The sequence below is a fragment of the Schistocerca nitens genome, chromosome 6, assembly GCF_023898315.1.
Source record: "Schistocerca nitens isolate TAMUIC-IGC-003100 chromosome 6, iqSchNite1.1, whole genome shotgun sequence".
In the NCBI taxonomy this organism is placed as follows: domain Eukaryota; kingdom Metazoa; phylum Arthropoda; class Insecta; order Orthoptera; family Acrididae; genus Schistocerca; species Schistocerca nitens.
The window spans coordinates 248,765,426-248,784,357 of NC_064619.1; the positions used below are offsets into that span (position 1 = coordinate 248,765,426).

At 44.5% G+C, this 18,932-nt stretch overlaps 1 protein-coding gene across 1 annotated transcript in view; it reads left to right on the forward strand.

Annotated features, from left to right (window-relative positions):
• LOC126263311 (uncharacterized) overlaps positions 1-18,932 on the forward strand; it is a gene marked incomplete at its 5' end in the record, with an annotated part of 175,224 nt that overhangs the window by 94,227 nt on the left and 62,065 nt on the right. Inside the window, one exon of the mRNA XM_049960400.1 lies at positions 10,422-10,685. Coding sequence (XP_049816357.1) covers positions 10,422-10,685 — 264 coding nt within the window. The remainder of the gene's footprint in view (positions 1-10,421; positions 10,686-18,932) is intronic.

Here is an 18,932-nt window from a genome sequence, read left to right on the forward strand (position 1 = left end):
CTCCATTTCATATCTCTAAAAAGCGTTACACCCGGGTATTTGTATGAATTTACCGATTCTAACAGGTCACACCAATATTCAAGAAATGAAATAGGAGTAACCCAATGAATTACAGACCATATCACTGACCTCAATTTTCAGTAGGATTTTGGGGCATATACTGTACTTGAACATTATGAATCACCTTGTAGAAAATGACTTACTGATACATAACCAACAAGGATTCAGAAAATATCGTTCTTGTGTAACACAGCTAGCCCTTTATTCCCATGAAGTAATGAGTACTGTCGACAAGGGATCTCAGATCGATTCCATATTCCTAGATTTCCAGAAGGCTTTTGATACTGTTCCTCACGAGCGACTATTAATCATATTGCGTACATATGGAGTAACGTCTCAGTTGTGTGACTGGATTCGTGATTTCCTCTCAGAGAGGTCACTGTTTGTAGTGATAGACGGCAAATCATCGAGTAGAACAGAAGTGATATCTGGCGTTCCGCAAGGTAGTGTCATAGGCCCTCTGCTGTTCCTGATTTATATAAATGATCTAGGTGATAATCTGAGCAGTCCCCTTAGATTGACTGCAGATGACGCTGTAATTTACCGTCTAGTAAAATCATCAGACGATCAATTCCAATTACAAAATGATCTAGAGAGAATTACTGTATGGTGCGAAAAGTGGCAACTGGCACTGAACAAAGAAAAGTGCGAGGTCATCCACATGGGTACTAAAAGAAATCCGATAAATTTTGGGTATAAGATAAATCGCACAAATCTAAGGGCTGTTAATTCGACGAAATGCCTAGGAATTACAGTTACGAGCAACTTAAATTGGAAAGACCACTTAGATAATATTTTGGGGAAGGTGAAACAAAGACTGCGCTTTGCTGGCAGAACACTTAGAAGATGCGACAAACCCTCTAAAGAGACAGCTTACATTACTCTCGTCCGTCCTCTGCTGGAATATTGCTGGACGAGATCTATTTACAAAATTTCAATCACCAACTTTCTCTTCCGAATGCGTAAATATTTTGTTGACACCCACCTACGTAGGGAGAAATGATCATCATAATAAAATAAGAGAAATAAGAGCTCGAACGGAAAGTTTTAGTTGTTCCTTTTTCCCACGCGCCATTCGAGAGTGGAATGGTAGAGAAGTAGTATGAAAATGGTTCGATGAACCCTCTGCCAGGCACTTAAGTGTGAATTGCAGAGTAACCATGTAGATGTAGATGTAGATGATTCACTGATATTGTAATCGTAGGATACTACGTTTTTTTCGTTTTGTGAAGTGCCCAATTTTACATTTTTGAACATTTAAAGCAAGTTGCCAATCTCTGCACCACTTTGAAATCTTATCAAGATCTGACTGAATATTTATGCAGCTTCTTTCAGACAATACTTCATTACAGATAACTGCATCACCTGCAAAAAGGCTGTGGTTTCTCTTAATATTGTCTGCTAGATCATTAATATAGAACATGAACAGCAAGGGTCCCAACAAACTTCCCAGGGGCACAGCTTAAGTTACTTCTACATTTGACGATGACTCTCCATCAAAGGTAAAATGCTGCTTTCCAAAAAGTCCTCAGTCCAGTCACAAATTTCACTTGATACCCATATGATTGTGCTTTTGACAATAAGCGCAGGTGTCGTATTGAGTCAATGCTTTTCGGAAATCTAGAAATACTAAATCTGCCTGACTGCCTTGATCCAAACCTTTCAGTATATCATGTGAGAAAAGTTTGAGTTAGGTTTCACACAATTGACGTTATTGGAATCAGTGGACGACGTCATTTTGTTCAAGATACTTCATTATCTTTTTGCTCTGAATATGATCTAAGATTCTGCAACAAATCCATGTCAAGGATACTGGACGGTAGTGTTGTGGACCACTTCTACTAACCTTCTTGTAGACGGGTGTGACCTGTGCTTTCTCCAGGAACTGGACACAGTTTTTTTGTTCGAGGGACCTACGATAGACTACAGTTAGAAGGGGGGCTAAATAGCCGCAAATTCGGTATAGAATCGTTGGGCCCTGGAACTTTGTTCGATTTTAATGATTTCAGCTGTTTCTCAACACCACTGACACTAATACTTATTTCAATCATATTTTCAGTGGTACGAGGGTTAACCTGTGGCGGTTCTCCGTGGTTTTATTTTGTAAAGGTAAAGTTGTAAACGCAGTTAAGCATTTCAGCTTCTGCTTTGCTGCCTTCAGTTTCAGTTCCTGTCTCATTCACTAGGGACTGGACACTAACTTTGGTGCCACTAACAGCCTTTACATACAAACAGAATTCTTTGGGTTTTGTGAAGATCATTTGACAATATTCTGTGGCGGCAGCCACTGACAGCATCACGCATCGCTCTCTTGACAGCCAAACTCTTTTCATTCAGGATCTCTGTATCTACAACTCTGCACTTTGTTTTACACTTATTATACAGTAATCTCTGTTTCTTTAGAATTGTTTTACACCTATTATACAGTAATCTCTGTTTCTTTAGAATATCTTTACAGTGACTCTACAGGGTGTTACAAAAAGGTATCGCCAAACTTTCAGGAAACATTCCTCACACACAAATAAAGAGAACATGTTATGTGGACATGTGTCCGGAAACGCTTAATTTCCATGTTAGAGCTCATTTTAGTTTCTTCCACCTACGCTCAATGGAGCACGTTATCGTGATTTCATACGGGATTCTCTACCTGTGCTGCTAGAACATGTGCCTTTACAAGTACGACACAACATGTGGTTCATGCACGATGGAACTCCTGCACATTTCAGTCGAAGTGTTCGTACGCTTCTCAACAACAGATTCGGTGACCGATGGATTGGTAGAGGCGGACCAATTCCATGGCCTCCACGCTCTCCTGACCTCAACCCTCTTGACTTTCATTTATGGGGGCATTTGAAAGCTCTTGTCTACGCAACCCCGGTACCAAATGTAGAGACTCTTCGTGCTCGTATTGTGGACGGCTGTGATACAATACGCCATTCTCCAGGGCTGCATCAGCGCATCAGGGTTTCCATGCGACGGAGGGTGGATGCATGTATCCTCGCTACGGAGGACATTTTGAACATTTCCTGTAACAAAGTGTTTGAAGTCACGCTGGTACTTTCTGTTGCTGTATGTTTCCATTCCATGATTAATGTGATTTGAAGAAAAGTAATAAAATGAGCTCTAACATGGAAAGTAAGCGTTTCCGGACACATGTCCACATAACATACTTCCTTTCTTTGTGTGTGAGGAATGTTTCCTGAAAGTTTGGCCGCACATTTTTGTAACACCCTGTATATCATGGAGGTTCCCTCCCAATATGAACTGCTCTACTGAGTACATGTCTATCTAGCGCATGGTGAATTATTCTTTTAAACTTGAGCCATAGCTCTTCTACGTGCCCCTGTGCGCGGTATAAATCTTTGATACGATGCCTCTTGAAACACCAAACATTTTGGCTGCCTTGGTCACCTAAGCACTTGCCACACAAGCACCAACAATTTTCCCCATTTTCTAATTCACTTAGCTTCAACGCAAAACACTTATAACTAGGAATAATTCAAAAGCCAAGATTGTTTGAATTATTTCTACAACAGAGTGATCGCCCCACTACGCACTATGTGTTCACTGCGAAACACTAAAACTACAAAGAACACGGTTGTGACCACGACTGACGTTTACAACGTATTGACTTTGCATATCTGTCATTTGTGGTCAAATAAAATAGCGCAGCTGCAGGCTCAGCTAGCATCTCCATTTATATTCAAGCATGTGTTTCTCACGGTGTTTCCACAGATTTGTCCAACCGGTGTCTGTAGGGTGCTCCCGTAAGAGCGAACAGAAATGTAACGGGACATAGAGAATGGTCCACTCAACAATTTGAGGTAGGAAACCTTGGGTCAGAGAAGCCAGCTAAAGAAGATATGGAAGTAAACTTGTCTATCTCATTGTCTAGCATTACTGCTTTCCAGCTTACTTGCAATATACATACAAGTTTACGCATACTGTGGTGCTTATTTACAAGTACATTCTTTATTTCCTGCAAGGTAACAACGAAAACAAGCCTGATTACTAGCAAGTCATGAAGCAGGTTTTGTTTACATTACTTGTCCATAAGGCGGTTTTGTTGCATCGTTCCGTGACAGAACGTGCTTTGTAAGAATCAACCTACATTAACTAACAGTGCCATTCTTTACTCAGTGCTATTCAGAGACGAACAGTACAATGAAATGGAGCGGTACCGCTACAGTTTCGCAGAACTCACTGACATGCACCTTGTGGATGGGAAGTACGTTGCAAGGCTTTCACTGCTGAAAAGTTGTACAGGGAACTATTTCCTAACAGGCATCGTCCGTCACGACGAGTGTTTATTTCTCTCGATCGACGAATGCGGGAGACTGGTTCTCTGGAAAGAAGAAACGAGGTACCTGGCAACATGAGGACCACTCACACATTCGATTTTGAAGAGCAGGTGTTGGAACGTGTTGCGCCAGACCTCACTACAAGTACTCGTCGTAATGCACGTGAAATGGTCGCTGGACATACACACATCAAAAAAAGTTTTGCATCACCATGGTTCCGAGAGTTTCGGAACCTGTACAGAAAATTGGAATAGAGATCAACATAAACATCATTTCCACGCTTTTTATTGCTCATAAAAACCACACATTGCATGTTGTACCACCATACAGCGAGACCCTCAGAGTGGTGGTCCAGATTGCTGTACACACCGGTACGTCTAGTACCCAGTAGCACTTCGTCTTGCATTGATGCATGCCTGTATTCGTCGTAGCATACCATCAACAAGATCATCAGGCACTGTTCGTCCAGATTGTCCCACTTCTCAACGGCGATACGGCGTAGATCCCTCAGAGTGGTTGGTGGGTCACGTCGTCCATAAACAGCCCTTTTAAATCTATCCCAGGCATCTTTGATAGGGTTCATGTCTGGAGAACATGCTTGCCACTCTAGTCGAGCGATGTCGTTATCCTGAAGGAAGTCATTCACAAGATGTGCACGATGGGATGTGTGTGGGGGGGGGGGGGCGAATTGTCGTCCATGAAGACGAATGCCTCGCCAATATTCTGCCTTCCATGACCACCAGCGGCGTATGTCGGCCCCACATAATGCCACCCCAAAATAGCACGGAACCTCCACCTTGGTGCACTCGCTGGACTGTGTTTCTAAAGCCTCCAAATACATCTCAGACGATTGTCTGGTTCAAGGCCTATGCGACACTCATCGGTGAAGAGAACATGATGCCAATCCTGAGCAGTCCATTTGGCATGTTGTTGGGCCCATCTGTACCGCGCTGCATGGTGTCGTGGTTGCAAAGATGGACCTCGCCGTGGATGTCGGGAGTGAAGTTGCGCATCATGCAGCCTATTGCGCACAGTTTGAGTCATAACACGACGTCCTATGGCCGCACGAAAAGCATTATTCAACATGGTGGGGTTGCTGTTATGGATCCTGCGAGCCGTAATCCGTAGGCAGTGGTCATCCACTGCAGTAGTAGCCCTTGGGCGGTCTGAGCGAGGCATGTCATCGACAGTTCTTGTCTCTCTGTATCTCCTCCATGTCCGAACAACATCACTTTGGTTCACTCCGAGATGCCTGGACACTTCCCTTGTTGAGAGTCCTTCCTGGCACGAAGTAACACTGCAGACTCGATCGAACCGCGGCATGGACCATCTAGACATGGTTGAACTACAGACAACACGAGCCGTGTACCTCCTTCCTGGTGGAATGATTGGAAGTTGTGGGCTGTCGGACGCCCTGGGTCTAATAGGCGCTGCTCATGCATGGTTGTTTACATCTCTGGGCGGGTTTAGTGACATCTCTGAACAGTCAGAGGGACTGTGTCTGTGGTACAATATCCACAGTGAGCGTCTATCTTCAGAAGTTCTGGGAACCGGGGTGATGCAAAAATTTTTTTGATGTGTGTACTAGCGTGTGGCGAGAACTCCACGAGCAACAATTACACCCATATCAACCACAACGAGTCCACGCAATGCTTGTGATTGGCTTTACACAAAGAGTCGCATTGTGTCAGTGGTTGCTCCAGCAATGGATTGATCGACTGGGTTTCCTCCAAATTGTGCTGTTTACTGACGAGCCCTCACTTGATCGTGATGGAATTTCAAAGAGCAGGAAGAACCATGTTGGGGTGAGAAAAACGCTCACGCTGTATTACAGTCACACCATCTAATAAGTTTTGCTGTGAGTATTTGGGCTGGCATTGTAGGCGACAATCTCATTGGGCCATATCTTCTACTTGGCCATCTGAACGGGTATCTGTACTTGAAGAACGTAACCTTGACTATTCGTTAGAGGATGTGGATACAACATGATGGTGAACCGCCTCACTTCAGTTCGTATATCTGCAACCATCTCAATGGTGTATTTCCTGATCGCTGGGTTGGAAGGGGAGGTCCTTTTCCATGGCTTCCGAGTTCATCTGACCTGAATCCACTTGATTATTTCCTATGGGGATATCTAAAGTCACCTGTGTATGGGACCCCAGTGAACACGGAGATGGAATTAGTTGCCAGAATTGTAGCTGCCTGTGATGTGATTCGAAAACCACCAGCGATATTTGTCAGGATGCGTCAGAATCTTGTTCGCCGATGTCATGCTTGCATTGAGGTCGATGGCCATCAGTTTCAGCACATTTTGTAAGGTACAGTACAAGTGGTACGTTCACCGTGTCAATGATGGTATTTGTAGTTAACTGTAACTAACCTGAATAAAAAAAAGTACGCAGTAATGTGATTTTATTCCTATTATCTCCTTAACCCTTTATTTGGCAGTGTTGCTCTCAAGCAACATCAAATTTACGTTGGCCTTATGGGACAACAAACACTTCCCAGTGCCTTTTACTGGCATTGTTGCCTCCAGGCAACATTCCTTTACATCTACATCTACATCTATACTCCGCGAGCCACCTTACGGTGTGTGGCGGAGGGTACTTATTGTACCACTATCTGATCCCCCCTTCCCTGTTCCATTCATGAATTGTGCGTGGGAAGAACGACTGCTTGTAAGTCTCCGTATTTGCTCTAATTTCTCGGATCTTTTCGTTGTGATCATTACGCGAGATATATGTGGGCGGTAGTAATATGTTGCCCATCTCTTCCCGGAATGTGCTCTCTCGTAATTTCGATAATAAACCTCTCCGTATTGCGTAACGCCTTTCTTGAAGTGTCCGCCACTGGAGCTTGTTCAGCATCTCCGTAACGCTCTCGCGCTGACTAAATGTCCCCATGACGAATCGCGCTGCTTTTCGCTGGATCATGTCTATCTCTTCTATTAATCCAACCTGGTAAGGGTCCCATACTGATGAGCAATACTCAAGAATCGGACGAACAAGCGATTTGTAAGCTACTTCTTTCGTCGATGAGTCACATTTTCTTAGAATTCTTCCTATGAATCTCAACCTGGCGCCTGCTTTTCCCACTATTTGTTTTATGTGATCATTCCACTTCAGATCGCTCCGGATAGTAACTCCTAAGTATTTTACGGTCGTTACCGCTTCCAATGATTTACCACCTATGGCATAATCGTACTGGAATGGATTTCTGCCCCTATGTATGCGCATTATATTACATTTATCTACGTTTAGGGAAAGCTGCCAGCTGTCGCACCATTCATTAATCCTCTGCAGGTCTTCCTGGAGTACGTACGAGTCTTCTGATGTTGCTACTTTCTTGTAGACAACCGTGTCATCTGCAAATAGCCTCACGGAGCTACCGATGTTGTCAACTAAGTCATTTATGTATATTGTAAACAATAAAGGTCCTATCACGCTTCCTTGCGGTACTCCCGAAATTACCTCTACATCTGCAGATTTTGAACCGTTAAGAATGACATGTTGTGTTCTTTCTTCTAGGAAATCCTGAATCCAATCACAAACCTGGTACGATATTCCGTAAGCTCGTATTTTTTTCACTAAACGTAAGTGCGGAACCGTATCAAATGCCTTCCTGAAGTCCAGGAATACGGCATCAATCTGCTCGCCAGTGTCTACGGCACTGTGAATTTCTTGGGCAAATAGGGCGAGCTAATCTTCACATGATCTCTGTTTGCGGAATCCATGTTGGTTATGATGAAGGAGATTTGTATTATCTAAGAACGTCATAATACGAGAGCACAAAACATGTTCCATTATTCTACAACAGATTGACGTAAGCGAAATAGGCCTATAATTATTCGCATCTGATTTATGACCCTTCTTGAAAATGGGAACGACCTGCGCTTTCTTCCAGTCGCTAGGTACTTTACGTTCTTCCAGAGATCTACGATAAATTGCTGATAGAAAGGGGGCAAGTTCTTTAGCATAATCACTGTAGAATCTTAAGGGTATCTCGTCTGGTCCGGATGCTTTTCCGCTACTAAGTGATAGCAGTTGTTTTTCAATTCCGATATCGTTTATTTCAATATTTTCCATTTTGGCGTCCGTGCGACGGCTGAAGTCAGGGACCGTGTTACGATTTTCCGCAGTGAAACAGTTTCGGAACACTGAATTCAGTATTTCTGCCTTTCTTCGGTCGTCCTCTGTTTCGGTGCCATCGTGGTCAACGAGTGACTGAATAGGGGATTTAGATCCGCTTACCGATTTTACATATGACCAAAACTTTTTAGGGTTCTTGTTTAGATTGTTTGCCAATGTTTTATGTTCGAATTCGTTGAATGCTTTTCTCATTGCTCTCTTTACGCTCTTTTTCGCTTCGTTCAGCTTTTCCTTATCAGCTATGATTCGACTACTCTTAAACCTATGATGAAGCTTTCTTTGTTTCCGTAGTACCTTTCGTACATGATTGTTATACCACGGTGGATCTTTCCCCTCGCTTTGGACCTTAGTCGGTACGAACTTATCTAGGGCGTACTGGACGATGTTTCTGAATTTTTTCCATTTTTGTTCCACATCCTCTTCCTCAGAAATGAACGTTTGATGGTGGTCACTCAGATATTCTGCGATTTGTGCCGTATCACTCTTGTTAAGCAAATATATTTTCCTTCCTTTCTTGGCATTTCTTATTACACTGCGAATGCCAGTTGTTGTAATAGTTCAAGGTTTTCCACACGAGATGGCAGTTTGTGCAGTGATGTTACAGAGATCTCCTCGTGTGAGGAACAGGGGTGTCTTATTTTGGTTCTGAAAGAGTGGATTTCAATAAATTGGCAGTAATCTTAGCAGATTTTCTTCAAGAAATACCCAGAGGTGAGTTAACAGCAGAAATATTTCAATCTAATATTGTTTTGAATTACGTAAATAGTATAAAACTTTTATGTTGCCTGTGAGCAACATTGCCCATAGTTGGGACATGTGTCATTAGTATATTACATATGCGGATATTCAAAACAATAAAATCTGACACTTGCAAGCTCATTTTCTGGTGTCCAACCACTCTCAACAGTAAAATGATGGGACAGCAACGAAAAAAGAAGAATTGATATGCCCTGTCCCAGTATTGTACATCAGTACAACAAGCATATGGGAGGAGCTGATCTTGCTGGTATGCTGATAGAGCTCTACAGAGTATGAATGAAAACTAGGTGTTGGTACATGAGATTGTTTGGATTTATGCTAGATCTGAGTGTTGTAAATGCCTGACTGGTATTTCGAAGAGAATCTCTGGACAAGAAGACCTCACTGAAGTCATTCAGGGCAGATATTGCCAATGGTTTGATGTTTTCAGGGAAAAGGAAAGTAGGAAGGCCCTCAATAGATATAACACCACAACAAAAGAAGAGGAAGCCAACTGCTCCGACTGTTACACAAGATGTCCGATTTGATAATATGGATCATTGGTCTGTATACGGTCCCAAAGGTCATTGTCGTTATTGTCCATTTGGATATTCTACAGTCATGTGTTCAAAATGCAATCTAGTATTGTGCTTCGTTCTAAAGAGGAACTGTTTCCGAAAATTCCATTGCAAGAAGAACTAGAAGGGAAAATGAAACAGTTCTATTACACAGCAGGAATGCATAAATGTGTTTATAAATTAAATTATTCACGTACAGGAAACCTTTTGCTTGAGGTTATTGGCAAACACTTTTTTTTCTATATTATGTATTAATGTGGTCTACTGCTGGCAATGTTGCTTGTAAGCAACATTTCATAATTTTCATAATTTTTGTCAAAAATTTCTAAAACTGACTGAATTGTATTTCTTTAAGCGTAATAAATAAATATAAGTACTCAATTTTTTTTGTTTTTATTTTCACCATTTGCCAAAGAAAGGGTTAAGTTGGCTTCTCCAACACCAGGTTCCCTACCTCAAATTGTTCAGTGGAGCATCCTCTATGTCCTGTTAAATTCTTGCACACTCTAACGGATATACCCTGTATAAACGTCATTGTGACACAATAGCGGGAAACCGGCGTTGCTAATCGGTAGGAGTGCGGCTGGTGTTTTCAGGACGGAACCAAGGGCAACGGCGGCTGGGAGCTGGTAGGCACGGACGAGGAGCGGCCGCCGCTGGTGCTGAGCGCCTGCCTCAGCTACGACGAGATCAAGCTGTCCGCACTGCTCTCCGTTTCCTCGCACTCCGTCTTCACCAACGACGGCTGCCGCAACAACCGCGGTGCTGAGACAGACGACGTCGGCAGCTTCCAGCGCCACGGAGTCATCATCGGGATCGTTGGCAGCCGCCTCAGGCGCCCCGGCTTCATGGAGTATCAGGCAAGTGGGCCATCGCTACACTCGAGCAACGTAACACAAAAAATCAGAATAGTCATTTACATTATTATGATGTACACCGATGTGCCAAAATAGATTGACGGAGAAAAATCGCAACGCCAAAAATAATTAATGATAGGGCAACACAAGCTAAAGTGCTCCAAGGATTTGGCATTAAATCCAAACAAGTAAACCTTATTCGTAAAACGCACACGGACACCAAATCAAAAGTAAAGTTTCGGGGTGAAATATCCAAGGCATTGAAAATAATACACTACTGGCCATTAAAATTGCTACACCACGAAGATGACGTGCTACAGACGCGAAATTTAACCGACATGAAGAAGATGCTGTGATATGCAAATGATTAGCTTTTCCGAGCATTCACACAAGGTTGGCTCCTACAACCTGCTGACATGAGGAAAGTTTCCAACCGATTTCTCATACACAAACAGCAGTTGACCGGCGTTGCCTGGTGAAACGTTGTTGTGATGCCTCATGTAAGGTTTGTAGCCTATCGCGATTGCGGTTTATCGTCGCGACATTGCTGCTCGCGTTGGTCGAGATCCAATGACTGTTAGCAGAATATGGAATCGGTGGGTTCAGGAGGGTAATACGGAACGCCGTGCTGGATCCCAACGGCCTCGTACGACTAGCAGTCGAGATGACAGGCGTATTATCTGCATGGCTGTAACGGTCGTGCAGCCACGTCTCGATCCCTTAGTCAACAGATGGGGATGCTTGCAAGACAACAACCATCTGCACGAACAGTTCTACGACGTTTGCTCCAGCATGGACTATCAGCTCGGAGACCGTGGCTGCAGTTACCCTTGACGCTGCATCACAGACAGAAGTACCTGTGATGGTGTACTCAACGACGAACCTGGGCGCACGAATGACTAAACGTCATTTTTTCGGATGAATCCAGGTTCTGTTTACAGCATCATGATGGTCGCATCCGTGTTTGGCGACATCGCGGTGAACGCACATTGGAAGCGTGTATTCGTCATCGCCATACTGACGTATCACCCGGCATGATGTTACGGGGTGCCATTGGTTACACGTCTCGGTCACCTCTTGTTAGCATTGACGGCACTTTGAACAGTGGACGTTACATTTCAGATGTGTTACGACCCGTGGCTCCACCCTTCATTCGATCCCTGCGAAACCCTACATTTCAGCAGGTTAATGCACGACCGCATGTTGCAGGTCCTATACAGGCCTTTCTGGATACAGAAAATGTTCGACTGCCGCCCTGGCCAGCACATTATCCAGATCTCTCACCAATTGAAAACGTCTGGTCAATGGTGGCCGAGGAACTGGCTCGTCACAATACGCCAGTCACTACTCTTGATGAACTGTGGTATCGTGTTGAGGCTGCATGGGCAGCTGTACCTGTACACGCCATCCAAGCTCTGTTTGACTCAATGCCTAGGCGTATCAAGGCCGTTATTACGACCAGAGATGGTTGTTCTGGGTACTGATTTCTAAAGATCTATGCACCCAAACTGCGTGAAAATGTAATCACATGTCAGTTCTAGTATAATTTATTTGTCCAATGAATAGCCGTTTATCATCTGCATTACTTCTTGGTGTAGCAATTTTAATGGCCAGTAATGTAATAGTAGTGAGGCAAGGTGACAGCTCGTCCCCACTCCCCTTCAGCTGCGTCCTGGAGAAAACAGTAAGAGAATGGAAACAAAAACTAAAAGAACATGAGTTGTAACCAGTAAGATTGGTGACGAAAAACAAAGGTGTTGAAATTCAGTGTCTAGCTTTTGCGGATTTGCCATTCTTTCTATTAAAAAAAAAAAAACCGAACAAATGCATAAATACCAATCAATCTCGTAGAAGAAATAGCCAACAAAGCAGGTTTAAGAATTTCTGTAGAGAAAACAGTATTTATGACAAACATAAAAAATGGTCGAGAAATCCAAGTAACAGATGCTGGACTCATGAAGAGGGTTAATAAATTGAAATATTTGGGAGAAATGATTCAAGAAAATGACTAAGAAAAATTCACTGTAGAATAAAGAGTACTTGAGATGGACAGAGCATATGGTATAACAGGAACATTTACAACAAAAGGTCTCTGTCGAAAAATTTGAAAATACAGCGCTACAACACAGTGGTAAAACCAGAAAGTCTTTACGCAAGTGAATGATTAGTATCGAATTACAAATTACACAAACTTCATCTCCTAGAATAAGAATCATTCGGAAAATACTCGGACCGCTAAGAAATGCAGAGGTATGCAAATTAAGAAGTAGGAAGAAGATACTGCAACATAGAAAACATAACTAAAACGCTACAGAAGGGGCGACTGCTATTTTTTGGTCGTTTATACAGAACGAATGGCAACAGATTAACCAAAGACATTTTTATATATCTTTGGGAGAAAGAGTCAACAAGAGGCCGGGTGCAAGAGGTTAAGGAAGATTTGGAATGAAACAACATAAGTGAAAAAGATGCAACAGAAAGACATATTTTTACCCAGAAAGTGTTAAAAATGGAAGGATTCCGAGGCAAGAGGGAGAAGACAGGGTCAAAATGGTCTGAGGAGAGAAAAAGGGCACATAGTGAGAAGATAAAAGAATACTGGAGGAAGAAGAAAGAAGAACAAACGAGGAAGCACTGAAATTGGCGCGTGTTTCTTAGATGACCCAAACCAAAAAAAGAGGAAGAAGAATTAACGTACAGTCATGAAATTTCGGGAATACATTTTTCGAGATAACATATTTGATTAACATTGCAAGATCACAGGTTAATGTAAGTGCGAGATGAGCTATTGCAAATGTGAAATGCTGTTACATTAATAAATGCATAAATAAATGAAAGAATATGGAATGCAAGCATACTAACGTGCCTGCTGCCATTCGTCAGTCAATACAGGATTGGTTAATGCTGATTGTGAATGACGCTGGAGTTGTCATCCAATGATACCCCGTATGTCCTCGATTTCAGACAGATCTCGTGATCGAGCAAGCCAGGGCAACATGTCGACACTCTGTAGAGCATGTTGGGTTACAACAACGGTATGTGGGCGAGCGTTATCCTGTTGGAAAAACCCCTTGAATGCTGGTCGTGAATGGCAGCGCAACAGATCGAATCTCACCAGATTGACGTACAGTTTTGCAGTTGAGGTGCGTAGTATAACAACGAGAGTTCTACTGCTGTCATACAGAATCGATCCCACACCATAACTCCAGGTGGACCAGTGTGTCTAGCACACAGACAGGTTGGTTGCAGGCCCTCAACTGACCTGCTCCTAACCAACACACGGCCATCACTGGCCCCGAGGCGGAGAAGCTTTCATCAGAAAACACAACAGACCTCCACCCTGCCCTCCAATGAGTTCTTGCTTGATGCCACTGAAGTCGCAAATGGTAGTGGTTTGAGGTAAGTGGAATGCACGCTACAGAGCATATGGCTAGGAGGTGTCCTGGAAGTAACCGAGTGGTAACAGTTCGTTGTGTCACTGAGATGCCAATTGCTGCAGCAGATGCAGTAAGATGTGCCAGAGTCATGTACCAAACACGACACTCCTCCCTCTCGGTAGTGCCACGTGGCTGTCCGGAGACCTGTCTTCTCACGACCGTACGTCCTCGTTACCACCGCTGCCAGCCATCAGGTACAGTGGCTACATTCCTGCTAATTCTTTCTGCAATATCACAGAAGGAACAACCAGCTTCGCATAGTCCTATTATACGACCTCGTTCAAATTCAGTGAGATGTTGATAGTGGCGTCTTTATCGCCTTAAAGTCATTCTTGACTAACATCGACTCACCACGTCCAATCTCAAAGGTAACTAACGCTCACGACTGTTACAGTCTGTATTTAAAGCACACCTGACTTGCATCTTCATAGTGGCGCTACTAGCGCCACTCTGATGCGACTGGCGCTAAATATGAATACACATCATCTTTCAGATGTAGAAACACACCTACCAACTTTCGTTTATGTCCTTCTTGGTGTTGCGGTTTTTTTCTGTGTACCGGGTGATCAAAAACCACAGAATAATGTAGATAGAGAGGTAAAAATTGACACACATGCTTGGAATGACATGGGGTTTCATTAGAACAAAAAAAAAAAAAACTAAGTATTGCTACACGCGTGAAAGATCTCCTGCGCGCGTCGTTTGGTGATGATCGTGTGCTCAGCCGCCACTTCGTCATCCTTGGCTTCCCAGGTCCCCAGACCTCAGTCCGTGCGATTATTGGCTTTGGTGTTACCTGAAGTCGCAAGTGTATCGTGATCGACCGACGTCTCTAGGGATGCTGAAAGACAACATCCGACGCCAATGCCTCACCACAACTCCGGGCATGCTTTACAGTGCTGTTCACAACGTTATTCCTCGACTACAGCTATTGTTGAGGAATGATGGTGGACATATTGAGCATTTCCTGTAAAGAACATCATCTTTGCTTTGTCTTACTTTGTTACGCTAATTATTGCTATTCTGATCAGATGAAGCGCCATCTGTCGGACATTTTTTGAACGTTTGTATTTTCTTGGTTCTAATAAAACCTCATGTCATTCCAAGCATGTGTGTCAATTTGTACCTCTCTGTCTACATTATTCCGTGATTTATTCAGTTTTCAAATTTATACTGACTTTTTGATCACCCGGTTTTATGACCAGCTGCTTAACTGCCTGTTGGTCACCTTTGGAATGGAATAGTGCAAAGATTCTGCATGGCATCAATTCGACCAGTTCTTGTAAGGTTTCTGGATGTATGTGATAAAATGTCTATGCACAGGTCACGCAGTAATTTACAGGTTAATGGGTGCGGAGATAGTATCCTAGATGTGTTCCATCTGGCACAGATCAGGCGAGTTTGGTGGCCAAGGCGTCAGTAGGAGTTCACTGTCATGCTGCTCAAAACATTGTGGCACGATTCTAGTCAGATAGTTATCCTGCTGGGGCCATCGCCGTTGGGAAAGTGTCGAGCCTGAAGGAATGCAGGAGATCTGAAATATTGTTTATATAGTCCACAGCTCTCGTGGTGTCTTTTATTACCACAACAGGTCCCATACAAGCCCATGTGAACGTCCCCCATAACATATTATTGCTCTCACTAGCCGGCGTTCGTGGCATTGTGCACGTCTCCAGCAGCCATTCGCCTGGATGATGGAATATCTGGACTCAATAATCGAACTGATGTAACAAGGAACGTGATTCATTCACCTAGGCGAAAGCAAAGAGAGCTTCACTGCAAGTTTAAACGCAGCCAAAACCTCTCAGACAAACGGATCTGAACGATGTCAAAGTTAGCGTGGGGAGGGCTATGCGTGAAGCGTTCAGTGAATTCGAAAATAAAATTCTATGTACCGACTTGACAGAAAATCCTAGGAAGTTCTGGTCTTACGTTAAATCACTAAGTGGCTCGAAACAGCATATCCAGACACTCTGGGATGATGATGACATTGAAACAGAGGATGACACGCGTAAACCTGAAATACTAAACACCTTTTTCCAAAGCTGTTTCACAGAGGAAAACCGCACTGCAGTTCCTTCTCTAAATCCTCGCACGAACGAAAAAATGGCTGACATCGAAATAAGTGTCCAAGGAATAGAAAAGCAACTGAAATCACTCAACAGAGGAAAGTCCACTGGACCTGACGGGATACCAATTCGATTTTACACAGAGTACGCGAAAGAACTTGCCCCCGTTCTAACAGACGTGTACCGCAAGTCTCTAGAGGAACGGAAGGTTCCAAATGATTGGAAAAGAGCACAGGTAGTCCCAGTCTTCAAGAAGGGTCGTCGAGCAGATGCGCAAAACTATAGGCCTATATCTCTGACATCGATCAGTTGTAGAATTTTAGAATATGTTTTTTGCTCGAGTATCATGTCATTTCTGGAAATCCAGAATCTACTCTGTAGGAATCAACATGGATTCCGGAAACAGCGATCGTGTGAGACCCAACTCGCTTAATTTGTTCATGAGACCCAGAAAATATTTGATACAGGATCCCAGGTAGACGCCATTTTCCTTGACTTCCGGAAGGCGTTCGATACAGTTCCGCACTGTCGCCTGATAAAGTGATCAAAATGGCTCTGAGCACTATGGGACTCAACTGCTGAGGTCATTAGTCCCCTAGAACTTAGAACTAGTTAAACCTAACTAACCTAAGGACATCACAAACATCCATGCCCGAGGCAGGATTCGAACCTGCGACCGTAGCGGTCTTGCGGTTCCAGACTGCAGCGCCTTTAACCGCACGGCCACTTCGGCCGGCTGTGATAAAGTGAGAGCCTACGGAATATCAGACCAGCTGTGTGGCTGGATTGAAGAGTTTTTAGCAAACAGAACACAGAATGTTGTTATCAATGGAGAGACGTCTACAGACGTTAAAGTAACCTCTGGCGTGCCACACGGGAGTGTTACGGGACCAATGGTTTTCACAATATACACTCCTGGAAATGGAAAAAAGAACACATTGACACCGGTGTGTCAGACCCACCATACTTGCTCCGGACACTGCGAGAGGGCTGTACAAGCAATGATCACACGCACGGCACAGCGGACACACCAGGAACCGCGGTGTTGGCCGTCGAATGGCGCTAGCTGCGCAGCATTTGTGCACCGCCGCCGTCAGTGTCAGCCAGTTTGCCGTGGCATACGGAGCTCCATCGCAGTCTTTAACACTGGTAGCATGCCGCGACAGCGTGGACGTGAACCGTATGTGCAGTTGACGGACTTTGAGCGAGGGCGTATAGTGGGCATGCGGGAGGCCGGGTGGACGTACCGCCGAATTGCTCAACACGTGGGGCGTGAGGTCTCCACAGTACATCGATGTTGTCGCCAGTGGTCGGCGGAAAGTGCACGTGCCCGTCGACCTGGGACCGGACCGCAGCGACGCACGGATGCACGCCAAGACCGTAGGATCCTACGCAGTGCCGTAGGGGACCGCACCGCCACTTCCCAGCAAATTAGGGACACTGTTGCTCCTGGGGTATCGGCGAGGACCATTCGCAACCGTCTCCATGAAGCTGGGCTACGGTCCCGCACACCGTTAGGCCGTCTTCCGCTCACGCCCCAACATCGTGCAGCCCGCCTCCAGTGGTGTCGCGACAGGCGTGAATGGAGGGACGAATGGAGACGTGTCGTCTTCAGCGATGAGAGTCGCTTCTGCCTTGGTGCCAATGATGGTCGTATGCGTGTTTGGCGCCGTGCAGGTGAGCGCCACAATCAGGACTGCATACGACCGAGGCACACAGGGCCAACACCCGGCATCATGGTGTGGGGAGCGATCTCCTACACTGGCCGTACACCACTGGTGATCGTCGAGGGGACACTGAATAGTGCACGGTACATCCAAACCGTCATCGAACCCATCGTTCTACCATTCCTAGACCGGCAAGGGAACTTGCTGTTCCAACAGGACAATGCATGTCCGCATGTATCCCGTGCCGCCCAACGTGCTCTAGAAGGTGTAAGTCAACTACCCTGGCCAGCAAGATCTCCGGATCTGTCCCCCATTGAGCATGTTTGGGACTGGATGAAGCGTCGTCTCACGCGGTCTGCACGTCCAGCACGAACGCTGGTCCAACTGAGGCGCCAGGTGGAAATGGCATGGCAAGCCGTTCCACAGGAACACATCCAGCATCTCTACGATCGTCTCCATGGGAGAATAGCAGCCTGCATTGCTGCGAAAGGTGGATATACACTGTACTAGTGCCGACATTGTGCACGCTCCGTTGCCTGTGTCTATGTGCCTGTGGTTCTGTCAGTGTGATCATGTGATGTATCTGACCCCAGGAATGTGTCAATAAAGTTTCCCCTTCCTGGGACAATGAATTCACGGTGTTCTTATTTCAATTTCCAGGAGTGTATATAAATGACGTAGTAGATAGGGTCGGAAGTTCCATGCGGCTTTTCGCGGATGATGCTGTAGTATACAGAGAAGTTGCAGCATTAGAAAATTGCAGCAAAATGCAGGAAGATCTGCAGCGGATAGGCACTTGGTGCAGGGAGTGGCAACTGACACTTAACATAGACAAATGTAATGTACTGCAAATGCATAGAAAGAAGGATCCTTTATTGCATGATTATATGATAGCGGAACAAACACTGGTAGCAGTTACTTCTGTAAAATATCTGGTAGTATGCGTGCGGAACGATTTGAAGTGGAATGATCATATAAAATTAATTGTTGGTAAGGCGGGTGCCAGGTTGAGATTCATTGGGAGAGTCCTTAGAAAATGTAGTCCATCAACAAAGGAGGTGGCTTACAAAACACTCG